The sequence below is a fragment of the Sturnira hondurensis genome, unplaced genomic scaffold, assembly GCF_014824575.4.
Source record: "Sturnira hondurensis isolate 20B ecotype Veracruz unplaced genomic scaffold, ASM1482457v3 Scaffold0003693, whole genome shotgun sequence".
Lineage (NCBI taxonomy): Eukaryota > Metazoa > Chordata > Mammalia > Chiroptera > Phyllostomidae > Sturnira > Sturnira hondurensis.
In genome coordinates this window covers 1,177,439-1,195,967 of record NW_028076324.1, presented here as the reverse complement: position 1 = coordinate 1,195,967, position 18,529 = coordinate 1,177,439, and the positions used below count along the sequence as shown (strand labels likewise).

The 18,529-nt window shown below is 38.5% G+C and overlaps 1 protein-coding gene across 1 annotated transcript in view; it reads right to left on the bottom strand.

The window, feature by feature from the left end:
* GALNTL6 (polypeptide N-acetylgalactosaminyltransferase like 6) overlaps nt 1-18,529 on the bottom strand; it is a 74,322-nt gene that overhangs the window by 53,977 nt on the left and 1,816 nt on the right. The window contains exon 2 of the mRNA XM_037042752.1: nt 9,591-9,699. Within this exon, the coding sequence (XP_036898647.1) occupies nt 9,591-9,699 (109 nt within the window). The remainder of the gene's footprint in view (nt 1-9,590; nt 9,700-18,529) is intronic.

Sequence of the window (18,529 nt, the reverse complement as noted above, 5' to 3'; positions counted from 1 at the left end):
TAATAAATCCTAAAGTCAAGTAAGATAACTCTACCTGAAGTTCAAGAAAATATGAACACCCTAGTGAAAATTTTTGAGAGAGCTAATGTCAACTGGCTAGATTTGAAGGCATGAGAAATATTATGACAGGTGACTCATGTTATTACTGTATAGGCATATCATATAGACATATGAATTGTTATGAGATTATACAAATAACAATTTATTGAGCACATACTACAGTCCACAGTTTAGTTATATGATTTACTTAACACTTAAAGTAACTCTATGTGACTAGTAAGGAAATAAAGTTAATCTCATGCACACTTGCTCATGGAAATTGGTATTTCTAAAGAGAGGTATTTTAACTTTTGCAACAAATAGTTACATTGAATTTTTTTAAATTAACTTTACCTTATTTTTGAATAAAAAATGGTTTCAGTTTCATAAATCCCTTGAGATACATCTTCACTGTTATTTCCATACTATAATACTGACTGGATTGGACCCTGGGTAATTCTAACTAATTCAGTTTCAGCTAAATTTTATTTTATTATTAAACATATAATTGAGACATCTCTAACTGAATGCTCATATCTTTTCATTTCCAACTTACATTTTCATTATTAAATAATGACTGCCAAAGAAAATATTTCATTAAAAGTTAATTGTAAGCTAATGGATAATAATCAGTGTTATTTTGGTAATATTTTCTGAAGTTGACCACCGACCTCCCAACAAATCCCATTATAAAATTTATTGAGAGGTCTTCATAGATGAATAAATTGTGCCAAACTATCAACAAAATGCAGTGTTCATTGTTGGTAGAAATGAAAAATATGCTAGACCCTGTTTTTGAGAAACACAAGACATTAGTAAAAGGCGGGCAGGAGTCATTGTAGTTACAGTAAAAATGCCATTTTTCACTTTCTGAGAGCAAAGAAGTTGTAGTCTTTTCCAAATGGTGCACATTTCTGTTTCTTATTCTGTTTGGTGGGTGATCTTGTTCAATTATGCAAAATAAAGACATTTAAGAACAAAATGGGTCCCTGATCAGCACTAAAGTGAGCTAGCTGTTTAAGGAACTTAATCATTTTAAAACACAGTATATTCCTAACTCTCAGATAGTGTTTTAGTTCATACCCTTTAGATGTATTGCTACGTAAATTCACAGCAATCAGTCAGAACCCTCAGTAACTTAGACCATGAGGTGTAAGGGGGCCTGAGAAGCAAACCCTAGACGAGAGGAAAAGCAGCCATCTTGTGTCAGGTTTCCACGTCACTTTCCTAATGCAGCAGCGTCAATACTCAGAAGCCCACTTAGAGTGATTCCAGAGAGGATGTGACTCAGAGTCCACCGGCAAGGGATTGTATTTTGGGGAATCATAAAACTATTAACTCATTAAATAAGTGTATGTATGTATAAATGTAGACAGAAAGATAATTGCTCCCCAAACTAAGTAGGATGAAGTGATAGAGAATGAAGGAAAGGAGCTATATCTGTGTATGATATTATGGTGACTGACAGGCATGTCTCAGCAGGTGATACATGGTCTGGTGACCTTAATGAAGGTGAGAGGGGGCTGTGAAGATATGCATTACAAGTGTTCCAGGCCACGGGAACAGCTTAGTGGAAAGTCCTGGGACATGTTTAGCATTCGTAAGGGAAAACAAAGGGGACCACATGGCCAGGGGAGAGACTATATATCAATCAGTAGGAGATGAGGACAGATATAAGTGTTGAGCAGATCATGTTTAATCCCATAATCATGGAATGAACTTGGATTTAATTTTGAAAATGATGACTAGCCTTTGTAGGCTTTTGAGAAGAGGAGTGAAGCGACCTTATGTCGCTTAAAAATTAAGCGACCTTAATTTTTAGAAGACCGCTCTCGTTTTTATTTGAAGAGATGAAGATGGGCATGAAGATCAGTTAATAGGCTACTGAAATCCTTTAGACAAGAAAGATTAATGGTTCAGATCCAAAAGGCCATTGTGTCATTAACAATGAACGTTCCCCCACTATGCTGCACGTTTTTCAAAAGCCACGGTGATTTATTTTATTTCTTTTCTTTCAGAGTGTGGTGCAGTATTTAAAAAACATTGGCATAAACCCTGGCTGGTGTGGCTCAGTGGATTGAGCATTGGCCTGTGAACCAAATGGTTGCTGGTTTGATTACCAATCAGGGCACATGCCTGGGTTGTGGGCCAGGCCCCCAGTGGGGGGCAACCACACATTGATGTTTCTCTTCCTCTTTTTCTCCCTACCTTTCCCTCTAAAACTAAGGAAATAAAAGACCGTGGCATACAAGTATTTGTTGGATGAGTGAATAAATGAATGAATTATAAAATAATAAAACCTTATACATTCAAATTTATGAGTGTGATTAACTAAGATGAATGCAAGTAGTGAAGAGTTAGATATAATTTCATAGGATTCCTGAGGCATATAGCAGAATGCATGATTCGATTATAATTATCTAAGGACATAACATATTTCAAAGAAAAACATCAAATATAAGAGTTGAAAACAGCTTTTTTTCATGTTCAGTTCACCCGTATTGATATCTAAAAGCTAACACAGTGGAAATCTGAGTTAGAATAAAGAAAATTTTTCAAAAATTTTCAAATTTGTAAACTAAAACTAGGTGCTTTCTAGAAATCTTAAAGATTTTTATACATCACACATGTACAGGTACATGTGACACCCACACCTGCCCCAGCTTGCATGGATGACTTAAACAGTGTGTGTTTACAACTTGGAAAAGGATACGGTAAGAATTAGGTAATATCATATGTCAAAGAACAGCTATCTAAACTAATTGCATCTTCTTTTCAAAATCTGGTGTGTGTTATTAGATACATAATTCAGAAAAATTCCATACACAGAGTTTATTTTTATTTCAGAAATATATTGGCTTTTCCCTCAAATTATGAATAGATAAATGTCAGCTGCATAGCTCTATAGTTGCTCACTATAATAATTATTCCCAATGTATATTGAATAATAGATCAATATCAATTTATACATCATTTTTCATATTATATAAAAGAAATAATATTTTAATTCTTTTCATCCAATTTTATAAATTATTTAAATAATGATTTTAATTTTGTGATACAGTACAACTCAAAAGGATAGCTAAACAATTCACAGCTGAAATCTTGTGTTCATAAATTCTCAAATGATGTAAAGCTAACTAAATGAAGTGTAATGGGATTACATATACAAAAATGCCTAAAATATGACTGTATTAGTAGCAAATTACAGGGAAGAGAAATCAGAAAATTAACTGAATGAAAACAAAAGCTTATCGGATGTCAGAATATGTTTTATCCTTGAGAATTTGGTTGACCTCTTCCAGGAAGGCACCCTACCCTGAAATGCTACACTGGGCACACTCCTTCTACAGCTAAATGGGTTTGGTTAATGGTAATCTCCCAACAGCGAAGTGTACGATTAAAACATAACAAAACTCTGGGTTTCTCTGAATATTAGGATTCTTCTAACAAATTGACACAATCCTAACAATTTACTGTAACTGTAAGGGCACATATGTACCTGAAAGAACCCTATTGCTACACCTAAGTTCTTTGGGTCTATCCTTCAATTGCTTTTTTAAACATTTTTTTAAATTAAAATAATCTCCCATTTCTTCAATGGTGAAAGCAATTATCTTCTTTTGACTTTCTTTTCTCTCTCTCCCCATATACCACTTATTTATTTTAAAGGTTATTTAAGATTCTGATATTTCAAAACTTACCAAATATGCCACAAGAATGTGACTGACTGAACAAAACATAAACAGTTAATATTAATAAAAATATTAACAGACATTTAATAAAATGCATGCTGCTTATTGTGATAATTACTTTTATAAAAGATTATTAAAATTTCATTAAAAAGTAGTTTTTAGATTGTTATATTTTTAAGATAATTTCAGTGTTAAGTAGGCCATGCATTTCAAAATGTAACTACAAAATAATATAACTAAAACATGAGGAATGAATATGAAATATTGGACCACAGAGCAGTGACACACTTTAAGTGGTAATTTAAAAGAGTTAATTTAAAGAACAAAATTCAGAGCCCTAAGTGCTTATTCTACAATAGAAAAGGTTAAAATTACTAAGTCTATGAATTAAATTTTTAAATTTTTGAAAGTCAAAAAAAGAAATAAGACTAAGTCAGTGAGAAAATACAGCCGATAAAATGAATAAGGTCAAAAATTACTTTTTCAAATGATTAATAATATTGATAAATTTCCAGTATAATACTTTATGAAAAAATAAAAAGACATGAATAAATAATATTTGGAAAAGAAATACATTTAAACACCATAGACATTAAACCTTTCAGAGGACATTATAAATAAATTTGTTATTCAATATGAGCATTTAAACCCAGGAGTTAAAAATCTTTGCTCAAGTAAAGTCTAGGTCCATATAGTTCACCCACAAGATTTCTATAATTATTAATAAATAAGCAATTCTAATACACAATGAATAATTACAAAGTATAGAAAATAGGAAGCATTACTGAAGTCACTTTATGAAGCTATCATTACATTGTTACCAAAATTTGCAAGGACTCCATGAGAAAAAAATTACTCATGACCAATGATTCATTCATAAATAAGGATTAAAAAATGATAAACAAAATATTAGTAAACCAACTAAAACAATAGATTTTGTCCAGAATTGCAAATATGATTTCCATTAGAAAATCAATAGATATAATTCACTCAAATAAAGGATTAAATAATATTCATCATATCTATTTCAACAAATGCAATAGAAGAAAAACACCTTTAGTAAATTAACATTTATTTAGGTTCAAAAATAAAATAAAACTCATAATTCCTCAGCCAATCAGATCCAGAAAGCTTAGCAAAAATGGTAAAATGCCTTTTTTTAAATATAAGCTAAAAAAACCTGAACGAGAATGTTTAATTTGCTATCGTCAGAAAAATCCCAAGTCAAGACTAGCCACCAGTACCCACTGTTCAGTATTACACAGAATTTCTAGCAACTGCAATGTCAGAGCAAAAGAACTAAAATTATAAGGTGCAGAATGAAAGAAAAAAAATAAAAACACTGTCATTACTTGTAGTACCACATTGTAGATGTCACAATGTAGATATCTACATTAAAAATTCAAAAAACCTATAGGTAAAGGATTATAATTCATAGAAAAACTTATATTTCTAAATTCAGATCAATATTAAAAATGAATATTTCTATATACCAGCAACAAATTATGTGGAATATCAATAAAATCAAGATGCACAATATCCAAATTAATTTTTTTAGGGATAGCACTGAAAGTATCTGATAATAAAATTACAAATACATCCTTATCCCTGGCTGGTGTAGCTCAGTGGATTGAGTGCAGGCCTTCGAACCAAAGAATTGTGGTTCAAGTCCCAGTCAGGGCACGTGCCTGGGTTGCAGGCCAGTTCCCAGCAGGGGACTCATGAGAGGCAACCATACATTGATATTTCTCTCCCTCTCTCCTTCTCCTCCCCTCTAAAGATAAATTAAAAAAATACAACCTTAAAGATAATGAAAAAGCAGCAAATAAATACAATGTATACCATAAAATTGATGGTTTGTTTTTGAAGAATGTCACTTATTTCCTAATTTATAAAGACAATATTATTCTAAAATTTAAATAACTTGATTTACCTATGGATTTGTGTGTAAAATTTGACAAGCTGAGAGGAAATTTTAAAGAAAGACATAATGTTAGGAATGGCTGTACATTCTCAAGGAAATAAGAGCAAATTAAGTAGAAGGAACTTTATCATACACCAGTAATCATTATAAAAACATAGTATACATAAGATACGGTATTAGCTCAGGGGTTTTGACTCATAGAACAGCATTAAGAACCAGAGAAAAAACACAAATATGAAAACTTGATATATAATTGAGTCAACACTGCTGAGTGATGAAGATACACTTTCCAATAAATGGTACTGTTTTAGTTTATCTAAGTGGATGAAAAGTAAATAAATATTGAATCCCCCTTCTTACATCAATAAAGTGAGGACTAATTGGGTTTAAAACCTAAATATAAAAGATAATGTACTCTAGCTTTTAGAAGATAATATAGAATATCAGTATGACCTATCCTTTAAAATATAACTTCCAAATTTGACTACATCAAAATTAAGAACTTTTAGAAATTTTATAAAAATAGTCTAAAAAATATGTAACATGATCTTCTCACCACATACAACCACTAAAGGATATTTACAATAAATTAAGAGCAGTTTGTGGATCAATAAGAGAAATAAATTCAAAAATTAAAAGTAGAAATGGGAATTTTACCAAGAAGAAGGCACAAACAGTTCATAAGAATAACAAAGATATCAACTACATTAGACCTTAGTAAATTTAAGTGACTATGCAAATTTAAGTTATGGTGAGAGATTACATCATACCAGTAATTTAAGGAAAAAAAGTCAGGCACTACTAAGTGTTCACTTGGACTTAGAGCAGTGGGAATTCCATCTACTGAGTAGAGTGAAATCAGTATATCAACTTTGGAAAACAGTTTGTCCTGGACTACATGACATACCTGAAATTCTTTAGAATTACCATACCATACATTCCTTAGACACACTAAATTCACTAGTCAATATGTATCCTGAGAAAATACTGTCTCTTCCCCAGAACCACACATGTGAATATGTATAACAACATTGTATATAATAACCAGAACCTGGGAACCCCCCCAGTGTCTGTGAAGAGAAGAATGTTGTAGAAAATGAAACAACAGTAAAAATGAATCAATAAAATTCCATGCATTGTCATGGGTAAATCTCAGACATAATTTTGAGTGAGGAGGAAAAGGAGGGTGTAGGGGGTAAATGGTAATAGAAGGAGACTTGACTTGGGTGGTGTACACACAATACTGTGTACAGAAGATGTGTGGTGGAATTGTGCACCCCAAACCTGTATAATTTTGTTAACCAGTGTCATCCTCAGTAAGTTCAATAAAAAGGAAAACATTTAAAATAATACTAATTTTGAGAGAAGAGAATCATACAGTATAATCCATTTTCCAATAAAGATCAACCACAGGCAAAATGCAACCATATTTGTTTAGGACTAAATATATAGGTGGGAGGAAAAGCTACTACAGAGAAAAATAAGAGTAAATACAAACCTCAAGAGTTGGAGGAGACATCCCTGGCTGGTGTAGCTCAGTGGATTGAGTGCGGGCTGGTGAACCAGAGGATCGCGGTTCAATTCCCAGTCAGGGCACAGGCCTGGGTTGCAGGCCAGTTCCCAGGAGGGGATGCATGAGAGGCAACCATACATTGATATTTCTCCCCCTCTCTCCTTCCTTTCCCCTCTAAAACTAAATAAATAAAATCTTAAAAAAAAAAAAGAGTTGGAGGAGCCAGAATGGGACAAATGATCCCTGTTCTGGACCTGGATATGGAGAATGGGGAGGATTATTTTGACTCTGTGCTCTGTGTGTTGCATGTGTTGACTTCTTTTATTTATATTTCATGATATTTAAGGAATGATGAATTATAGTCTACTGCATTTGTCATATATCTTCGAGTGACTCATTCAACACACTAGTATTTAAAAACTTTTGCATTCCATTGAAATGTGCACTTTAGAATACTTAATAATCACCAAATTCCTTTGAAGCCAGTTTCCCTGGCCTCGTCTGAGAATGAGGATGTAAAGGCATGTTCATCCAGGAAGCAGAAAGGGTAGTATGAAGAGGAAATAAATGTGATGTTCTGGATTTTGTACCTAAAACTCCTCAGTACAGTGAAGGGTAAGCACCCTAGTCAAGTGAAAGTAACTTCAGTGAATTAACAATGACTGTTATCATTAGCTGAGCTTATAATATGTCCAAACAAGTGGCCAATTACTTAGGGTATATTATCTTTAATCCACACAGCAATTCTGCAAAGTAGAATATAAGAAAGATAAATTGACTTCCTGCTTAACCTAGCTCATGCGTGGAGAAGCCAGGATCTGATCCCAGGCATGTCTCTCATACGTCTGTAGGTCATTACTTCATATTGCCCAGATATTACTGAAGGTCAGGTAGTGGTGTGTAATGGAGCATGATAAGACCTGACCTTTAATCTAGCTCTGCAGATTATTAGCTGTTTGACCTTGGATAAAATTTACTAAATACAAAAGAATTTAGGTGTTTTGAAAAACTCGTTGAGGGTAATAAAACCTATCTATTAGCTTTATTTTGAGGTTTAAATAAAACACATATGTAAACCACTAGCACAAAACATCTATGCAAAAATTTTAACTTATTCTATTATCATTATTATTAACACTTTGCAACTTCAATTAGTTAGATTATATACACATCTCCGAAATTTTCCAGCATTCTGTGGTTCCAAAGGGGAATTGATGGGTGAATGAATACAGGGCTAATCAAGCGAATAGAGAAAAAAAGATAAGAGAGCTCCCGAAGTGAGAATGCTGGTAATGAATGCATCTTCATCATTGTTTATAAGGTACGGCCAAGGTAGAAAGACAATGAAACTTAGAAGAGAAAGATTCTTTGAGGAATAGAGGATATCCTTGAGAATAGCAGGTCTAATGAAGGCTGGGGAAAGTGAGGGGTGTGCTTTGGGGAAATGGAATTAAAGAAGATTATAATTAGATCATCCACGCCTGACTCAGAGCTCAGAACGTTTCACCACCTCAAACAATTTCACAAATACTAAAATACCATCACGCCAGACTTCCCAACAGGGTGAGTTATGAGGAAGGTTGGGCAGCAGGACCTCACATTGTGGCTGGTCATGGTTCTGCTGCAGAATCACCCGGAATGCAGTATCTCAGGCTGCTCAGATGTCATTACCAAATAATAGCTTCTCTATTTCTGTGACATCCTCACTATGAAAAAAAAAAGCACTAGAGCTAGAGCTTTTTTGGTCAAATAATAGAATATGGACTTCCCATGACTCACTTTTATCAATTTCTATGCACGGAGCCTTCTGTGTCCCTGTTTCCAGCATCCTGATTTTTCAGTTCTAGAAAAACTTGCTCTTTCCCGTTAATTTTTCCAACAAGTAAAATGTTTCCTCTACCTCTAACCCAAGAATAGAATTCTGCTACACCTATACAGACCTACTTGACTAAGTTTAACCGCCTTTCTGTTTGTCCAAGTTTTGCCAACCTGAGATCCATGGTTCATGCGATTTACCCACCTCTTGTATCCCTGCCAGTGTCTGGAACGTGGTACCCCTTCCATACATTGTATTACCAGTGAATCATTTCCCAGCCCTAAGGAATCAATCTAGTTCAAGATACACATCCATCAATTCTCACTAATAAATCCCAAGATACCCCAGAAATTATTAAAAAGCAGTTTGGAAATACAAAGTACTACAGATCTCTAAAAATTTAACAACTTCTTCAGCTAATATTGTAAGGGCTATTATTTGTTTTCACTCTGAAATATGAAATTGTTTTAGCTCTGTCCCTTGTGGACCTCCAGTATCCCCATGAGACATACCTTACTGGGCAGAAGAAACGCTAATTAGAGATCCTTTAAGTGGCACATGAGACACTGCAGTAAGTGAAGTAGCTCACACTGAACTCCATACCTGAGCGCATAGCCTCTTTCTGAATGCTTTCATAGTCATGCCAGTCTTTTCTTCTCAAACCATCTGTCCATGCATAGAATTGCCCATCTCCCAGGCCCAGTGGAAATGTCTGTGGAAAAGGAAAGTATTCAGAGTATAAAAAGGAGGTATTTCCTTTTGCATGGTAGGTAAACACAGCCAGGCACATAATAGGCAATCAAAGAATATTTGTTGAATGAGTGATTCTTCCAAGTACACTGAAAAGAAAGGTATTGCTAGTGGCCAGATTAATACAGATTTAAAACCTTGTTTCAGCTCTTAAAGCAAGAGCACGCATCCACCACAGTCCCTATTATTGCCTGTTTTATTCCACCCCGAGACACTAATAATAATTCAGTATACCACTTCCTCTGAGCACAGCAGCCTAGCTGTTTTCACTTGCCCAAAATGTAACTACTAGTAATGCCGCCAAATTTGGTATTAAATGGAATGAATTTTGCTTGCGATTTGTTCAGTTTCATTAATTTGGCTCAAGTATAGTTGAATGGCCTGATAATAACATTAGCAACTATTCATTGACTGCTCACTATGTGCCGGGTACTATGTTAAATAGTCTGTATATAGAAGATTTCTGAATCTTTATTATAGTCTTTGGTTGTAAGTCTCCATTTTTTCTGCCAATTAAATTGAGGCCCAGAGAACTAAAATAAGGTGAATTAAACCAAAGTGGCAAAGTCAGGACTTGGACCCATTCTTCAGACCAAAACTGTGGTCTTAAAGACTAGTAATTGTGGACTCCTATTTAGATTGCTGTTAGTGTATGGTACCTGGTTACGCTTAGAGTTCATACTATCACCCACTCGACAACTATAGTCACAACATTGCGTTTCATGCTTTCATAAAACCCAGTATGTTCTTACTGGAAAAATAATTACGGGTACACTGCTGAAGCTACTTTAAAAATATTTTATTTACTTAGTTTTGGAAAGAGAGGAAGGGAGAAAGAAAGAGAGAGAGAGGGACATCAATCAATTTCCTCTCCTACACACCTTGTCCAGGACTGAACTTACAACCCAGGCATATGCTCTGACCAGGAATTGAACCAGTGACCTCTGGCTTTGCTGGATGATGTCCATCCAACTGAGCCACACTGGTCAGGGCTGAAGCTACTTTTTTAATAGTGTTTAATTTTGGTAATGAAACTGCTTTAAATGAATATCATATCAGTTTTCACAATCTTACTAGTTAAGAAAATGTAAAATGGACAGTTTCATATTTATACATCATTTTCCTTTTATTTGGTTTATGCTTAAAATAAATAATACATCTAGAAAATAAGATAAAGAAACATTTTCTAAAATTTCTATTTAGGTAAAACAAAAAATGAATAATTCCAGGGAGGAAATTTTATTCTATGAGTGTTTTGATGGCAAATGAAATGTCTTATTAAACAGACCCACTTGTTTTTCACAGAATGAAATGAAGCTAATAAAGAAAAACAAAATCAAAGAAAAGATTTTCCAAACCTGGTGACTATTATCTATATATTTAAAGAAATTTGGTTGTAAGAGTGGTGATTTCAGGAAAAACACACAAGGTTACTGGTGAGTATGTATAAAATTAAGGATATATAAAAATAAGGCTAGATTTCAAAAGGAGGATGACAAGAAAGAAAAGCTATGGAAAAAGTAACAGAAAATAATACAATAAAAAAACAACAAGGAAATGGGCAAAAACAATTGGGGTATGATGTCATGTATATTTTCTAATTGATAACGACTTTATATTTAGACATTTTACCAAAATTTAGCTACGAATTAAAATTTTAAATAATCAAGTAACTGTAGAATACAAAACCCATGTTTTGTCATAGCCATGAATTTACAATGGTAAGTACCAAGCTAGAATGAAAATCTCTCACACTGACTCAGATAATACCAATTGATAAACATCAATTTTGAATTAAAATAGTTTCAAAATAAGCTTTGACATAAAACATGGAGATACAGTGCATAAGTCCAAATACACAAAGTTGTTTCTGGTTACCTATTAGTTCACACACTGGACCCCTTACACCGAGGGTAGGGAGAGATCAAAGAAAGATACAGACCACTCCAGTTGGTAGGTGGCATGTTTAATAAGCAATTAGACTACATAACAAGACTGGTCTTAGTCTGCCTCTGGGAGATGAGTAGATGTCTGAACGCACTTGCCAGAATCTTAAAAGCTTATAAGCGAGGCCTTAACTGGGTTCAATAACATGCTGAGTCCAGGCAGTCCAAAACACCTTCCTCTCAGAGTTATACCCTTGAAAAGAACTCCAGCGTGGGAATGGTGGGTGGAACATACATTCCAAGGTCAAGAGGAGAGTGGGAGGAGCCTCTGATTGCCCAGTGTCTACCTCAAGAGACAACCAGTGGTCATATCCTCTTAACGACTTTTTCCAACATTCCACCCCTCCACTGGCTCTTCCTGTCTTCCACATCCACTTTCTCCTCAATGGGCCCTGTGTGTCAACAAGGCCCTTCAGTGCACTTTTCCGTGTACTAGTATCAAGGTGGCACATTTGGCAGAAATCTGTTGCACCCTGGCTGCGCTGTAAACAGAGGCCTCAGTAACAATTTAGACACATGCAAGTGAAACACAGATTAAGATAATCATTCCCAAAATAAATAACAATTTTTCCAAGACCCCACGATACAAACCATTGATTTACTGAGTCCCCTAGGCTGGTGGTCAGATCACTCACTGCATTTCCTTGTGCCTTTATGTGATTTACTAAAGATGACACATTAGCAGACTCATTATGTAGGAACACAAAACATTCTCTTTAGATAGTGGCACGGGTGCCTCCTTGCGAGGCAGTACCCACGCCCAGGGATGTTCTGTTTGAAGGACCACTTTTTTCATTAGAGACATTTAAACCAGTGTTCAGTAAAGACAGGCTATGTCAGTTACCATTCAAGTCTTGCTGGGTGAATATAGTGAGAACTTCAACATGTGCTATAATATGTCCACCAGGCAGTGGAGGAGACAAAGATGGCGGCCAAATGAGTGTACAGGTGGAAAACAGAACATGCCCACCTGGCCTTAAGGAGAAGAGCTTGGCCTGGTTGTGCGCAGTGTCCGTGTTGGCCAGGGGAGGCAGCACTGCCAGGGTGAGGTGAGGGGCTGGGGGCAGGATGCGCCAGACCAGGACTGCTGGCTTCTCCCTTGTCTCCAGGATTCGTGTTCCATTTGAGGTAAAGAGCATGTTAATATGTCCGGTTTGCCGCAGAACGATGGAATCCCAGGCAGTACTGAGGAGTTCCCTCTCACCCAGGGGTAACTCACTCATCTCTGGGGGCTGTCCCACTGAAAATCCCAGCATAAAATGCCATTCCCAGGCCCAATGAGACTTGGTGTTCTCAGCAGCATAGCTACTTAATCCACAAATAAGAGGGGAGTTCTTGGACCTCCATGTTTTTCTGCTTTTGTGCTTGTTGGCCGGCTCCTTGGGCTGGCATAGGGGACTGCAGGCCCTACTGGCTGATCATTCAAAGGTACTGTAGTCCGAGACAGTACTTTAATCCAGCTGGCCGAGCTGTTTAATCTGTTACTAATTTAATCTGCTGCTGTAACTTTCTGTTTTGCCTTTCTACAAAACCTGCTGTTTGCAGGTAACAGCTGAGATTGGACCACCATTCATTGTCATGTTCTTTTGTCCAGCTTGGCACATCATGACCTTTGAAATGTGACCCCCAACTACTGTCTATTTGAGGGTATCCATACATGGCACTCAGTTCTCTCACCCCCTCGTGGTGGCCGCCTGGTTTGCATAAGGACAGGGGAAGCTTACATTAGGGCAGACACAGTCTCCTCACACTCCGAGCTATATCTAGAACCCTTCACTCAGAGGGAGGGGGGCTATGTAATCATTTGCCAATCCAGAACCTTTGGGAACTTCGGTGGATGGCCCCAGACCTGTGGCCATTCTCTTGATTGTTGTTTAGAATAGATAAGACAAGCTGTTAATACATTAACCTCATAATTGTAGGTCAAGGGCAATCCAGCATCCTTGGCAATGTGCCATCCCCATCCCACTGGGCTACTACAGTGGCCACTCTTTTTATGCATACAATCTGCTGTATCTACCAAAGGGTCAGGTGCTAGGGCTTGCATTTGAGTTAAGATTCAGTTTCCTAATTACCAGGGGGTGCCAGTACCTGTGAGCCTGGACTTGGAAGGCAGTGAGGACTGTCTCAGGCTCTTGTAGACATGCTGAAATGTCTTTCCACATTCCTGACCCCATAGGGTTTATTAATGGTCATTCATCCCTTGGCTTCCAATCACCCAAGCCAGAGGGCTGATCGCTTTAGAACAGCCCACTGTCAGTGCAAAGGACAAACGCTGAATGATTCATCCCACTTGCTGCTGGAGTTCATTGCTCTTTATATCCAGATGGTGTCAGTGTTAGGCTGATTAGAGACTGCAGTCCCTGTGGGCTGGTTGCCCTGACCAGACTCATCTTAGATGGAAACAGTACAACTAATGTGCTAATGAAAAATTATCTACCTCAGTCCATCTTCATAGCTTATAAAAGATCTACTTGTTTTGAAAGAAGAGAAATGGAGCAGAGCATTTCCTCCACTCCCTCTCTACAGGCTGCAGGGGCTGCCTCGGATAGAGGAGCAGAGCCTTGGATTATCCACACAATCTATAGGGTCTAGTATCTAGAGACTCTGGGCTGATGGACAGGTTGCTCTTCTGCTGCAGAGAAGCAGAGGTGGGTGGATGGAACAGAAAGGAAAGGACATTCTTACCATAACATGCTGTTTCTTTGGGAGAGGATCTACTTGAAGGAGTATTGTGTGCATGGCTAGGAGCTGTTGATGTACATGGACGTACAGGGTTTCTAGTCCATTCCAGATTGGGGACCAAAATCCGAGGGGCACTCTCTTCTCCTGTTGTCTCTGCCACAGTGCCCAACCCATGCCTTTTGGAGTCACAAACACAGACACAACTGACTCAGATAGTAGCCCTGCTTGGGAGATGCCCAGAGCTTTAATCTACTTCACTAGTATTTTTGCCTTCTCAAAGGCGGATTGCTGCTCTGATGCCCAGTTCCACACCTGCCCTTTCTCTACCAGGGCGTGTAAAGGATGGAGGTACTATGCTGTGTGGAGGGATTAAAGTCCTCCAAAATCCAAAAATGTTTACAAAAGCTTGTACCTCTTTCCTGTTCTTAGGGGTTGGAACTTACCAATCACAGCTTCTTGGAAAAAAATGAGTCTTATTCAACAAATGACTCCCCAGAGCTTTATAGCACTGCCTGGGCCTTGAATTTTCTGTGGGTTCCCTGCCTATCCTTCCCTTCACACCTATTCCAGCAGAGTCTGCAGTGTTCTGCAGCAGGGGCAAGTCCTCATTGTATCATCAACAGAATGAGCCCATTTTACTGATGTGGGAAAGGAGGACAGAGACTGATCTCAGGCTACCATGCCCTAACATATTTTGGGACTGTGAAGGTAATATCAGGGAAGCATTTGAAATGTCCATTCATGCCCCTCACACATGAAGGCAAATTCATCTTGTGACTTAGCAGCAGGGTGTACTGAAAAAAACATTTGCTAAAATCAGCCCAGCATGGTACACTCCTATGACTGAGGCCAAGGCATCTAAGATGATGGCAATGTTGGGCATGACTGCATGGAGGGGGTCACCACCTTGATCAACTCTCAGTCGTTCACGGTCCCCCGCCATGAGCCATCTGGCTTTCTTAACAACCACACCGGGCTATAGAAAACCCGGTAGGCAGGGTGTACAATACCCGCTCAATGTAGTTCTTGGGTAGTTTTTCCTATTTCCTGATGCCCCTCCTCAGGCAGTTTATGTTGCTTGACTATTACTACTCTTCATGGTGGTGGACCTGCTGGTTTCCAGTGGGTGCTTCCCCTCAGGGCTGGTTGGGTTACTCTAACTTGGAGGCAGGTTTCACCCATAGAGGTTTGCAGAGTCTGCCCTTGTAGTGACCAGTATATTCTCTGATATTCAAGAGACAAACACCTTGTGTTCTCCTGGGGAAGAATGCCTCATGTGCAGTGTCAGAGGAACCTCCCTGACCTTGCTGTTTCCCTCCACAACCATGACCGAGGGAGCCAGAAAACTCCTGAGGGTTACTATGTATTAGAGTATAATATTTGGCTCCAATATCAACAAGACATTGGAGCCATCATTTTTGTATATTTCTGGAAACCATTGAATACTGAGCTCAAAAGATTAAAAAAATATATTTTATTTATTTTTAGAGAGAGGAGAAGGGAAGAAGAGTGGGAGAGAAACATCAATGTGTGGCTGCCTCTCATGTGTTTCTTACCCAAGGCCTGGCCTGCAATCCAGCCATGTGCCCTAACTGGGACTCAAACCAGTGACCCTTTGCTTCACAGGCCCATGCTCAATCCACTGAGCCACAGCAGCCAGGACTGTCAGAAGGAGACTTTGATCAACTTCATTGGCCCTCCTTGGAGGCAATCTTGGCCTGCATTCTATACTCAGGTGTGGGAAGTACCCACCCCCAACAGAACTGTATCCCTGAGGCCTCTAATGAAGCAGGCAGGGCATGGGAGATGGTAGGGGCAGGTAAGGAAAGTCTGAACGGTTGGTTAGGTTGTAGGGCTTTTTACACAACAACCAACACAGCAGTGGGTTGCTAGTCTATTTCTTCAGGTGGGGCCACATTGGCAATGAAGTCAAAACACATTCGCTTTAGGGTTATTTTCACTGAGCCCTGTATCACAATAAATCAGCAGAAGGACGTTCCTGGGTCAGGGGCTGCCTTACTGGCTGGGGTTATTGTTGTGTTGCTTTGTATTGGGGACAGACAGCATGGGGCATCTAATTCTTTTTATTGTCAACCACCACAACATCCTCCCCTTCACTCTCCTCAGTATTTCCTCATTTAGCTCTCAGCATCCCAAACAGGCTCTGTCACAAGCACTTGAAATTTAATCTGCAGCTGCTTGCACTCTCCTAGCTTTACAAAATAGCATGCTAAAGTCTCCAGTTTATTATCCCACTCTCTTACCTCTTCTTCCAACCCTGAAGCTAGCAGAGCAGTACAAACACACAAGTCTTCCTCTAAGCCACAGGTGGCAAACACAAGGCCTGCAGGTCAAATCTGGCCCTCCACCTTGTTTTATCCAGCCCAGCACCTTGTTGCTACCCAGCAGCAGTGCTGAGCTCCTTGCCCCTAGTTAAGGAGTAGTTACATTTATACAGTCCTAAAACTACATTTGGCCCTTTGAAGGCAACCGCGAGGCTGATGTGGTCCCTGGTGAAAATGAGTGTGACACCTTTGCTCTAAGCTCTGCTCTTCGTACAACGTTCTCACTCAAGCTTCAGCTTCTGGTAGGGCTTTAGTAGTAGTGGAGAGCTGCCCACAGCTGAGGCCAGTCCACTGCACAGCCATGCATTTCCCTTCTTTGCTAAGGAGAGCTACGTGCAGTTCCTCCAACATGCAATTAAACCAGCTGGCCTTTTTAGGGCATCCCTCCTCTCATTCACCCTGCTCTCATTACACACTACCCTGTCCCACACAGATGTCAAAGGCCACACTTGCCTCTACAATGTCGCTTTCTCAAGACCCATTTCTTACATCTCCTGGCTGGCTCACAAATTGTTGGTTTGCAAACTGACCCTCCTAGCCCTCCCAGCACACAGGGGACAAGGATGGACCACAGCAAGTAGCAGGCCACTCCAGATTAGTAGGTGGCAGGTTAAATAAGCGAGGAAACATACTTACTTACCAGGCTTGCCTTGGGCAGCTGGGAGACAAGCAGATCTCTGTACCTGCCCACCGTTTTAAGTTTATATAGAGGCCTTACCTGGGCCGAGTCCCGTATTTAGTGCTACAACATCTTACTTTCTTTAGGCTACCTACTGAAACAGCTCCTAGTGTGGAAATGGTGGGCCAGATGTAGGTTCCAGGGTCAGGGGAGGGGAGGAGGAGCTTCTGACTTGTCTGAGTTCAGCTCACAGATCAACCAGAGGCCAAGTCCTTTCCAAGACCTCCTCCAGCATTACCAGGCACATTAATTTCCCTTATTTTGACATATTTAATTTAGAGAACCCAGCCATTTGTAATACAGAGCAGAAGGAACACAAGAACTAATCTTCACTTTCTCCAGAAACCCTATAAAATTACAGCAGGGCATCAGATTTATCAAGAAAACAGATAGTTGAATTAATATAAATTTTTTAAATGGCTGAGAAGTACTGGTATGAAAGCATACTTTTTTATGCCAATGAACTTTGAAAATACTTCAAATCAGAGGCAATGGGCTTTTCTGAGGGCCAGGTTAGAAAGACTGACAATTTTTATTTTTCATTTTTTATTTTTTTACTCTTTGTAGTTTGATAGCTAACAAACTTTGTGTGCACAGAGGACATACTTTCTTTTTTAAGTTCCATAGAAAATTTGCAAAAAAATTTAAATTTAAAACAATTGAATCTTTATTATATTTTTTTCCATTATTCTTTAGTCCCCTTATACTCCACTCTGCCCAGCAATCACCACACTGTTATCCATATCCATGAGTCCTTTATACTTTTTAGGTGGGGCAGTTAGACTCTCCAGGGCTAGCTCAATTCCAACACCAGCTGATTTCTATGACTCACTCACCACTGTGCTCCCCACCCAGAGAGGGTCGGGGTTTGAATGACAGACGTGTTTTCAGAATTCCAGAAACAGGTGAGAACAAGGATGCCAGGCTCTTGTGAAAATCAGGGTTCCACGTGAGTCTACATGCCAAGTATTATTAACCAAAGCTGTCTTCTCTCGCTAGGCTTCCAGGAGGCTCCTAGCCTTCTTACACCCCTTCCTCAAGACACAGATGATTCCTCCCTGAAATCTGTAAGAAAGACGTGGGAACCAGCTCCCAGGTACACACCCAGTAACCGCATGGCAAGTCCTCTGTACAGAG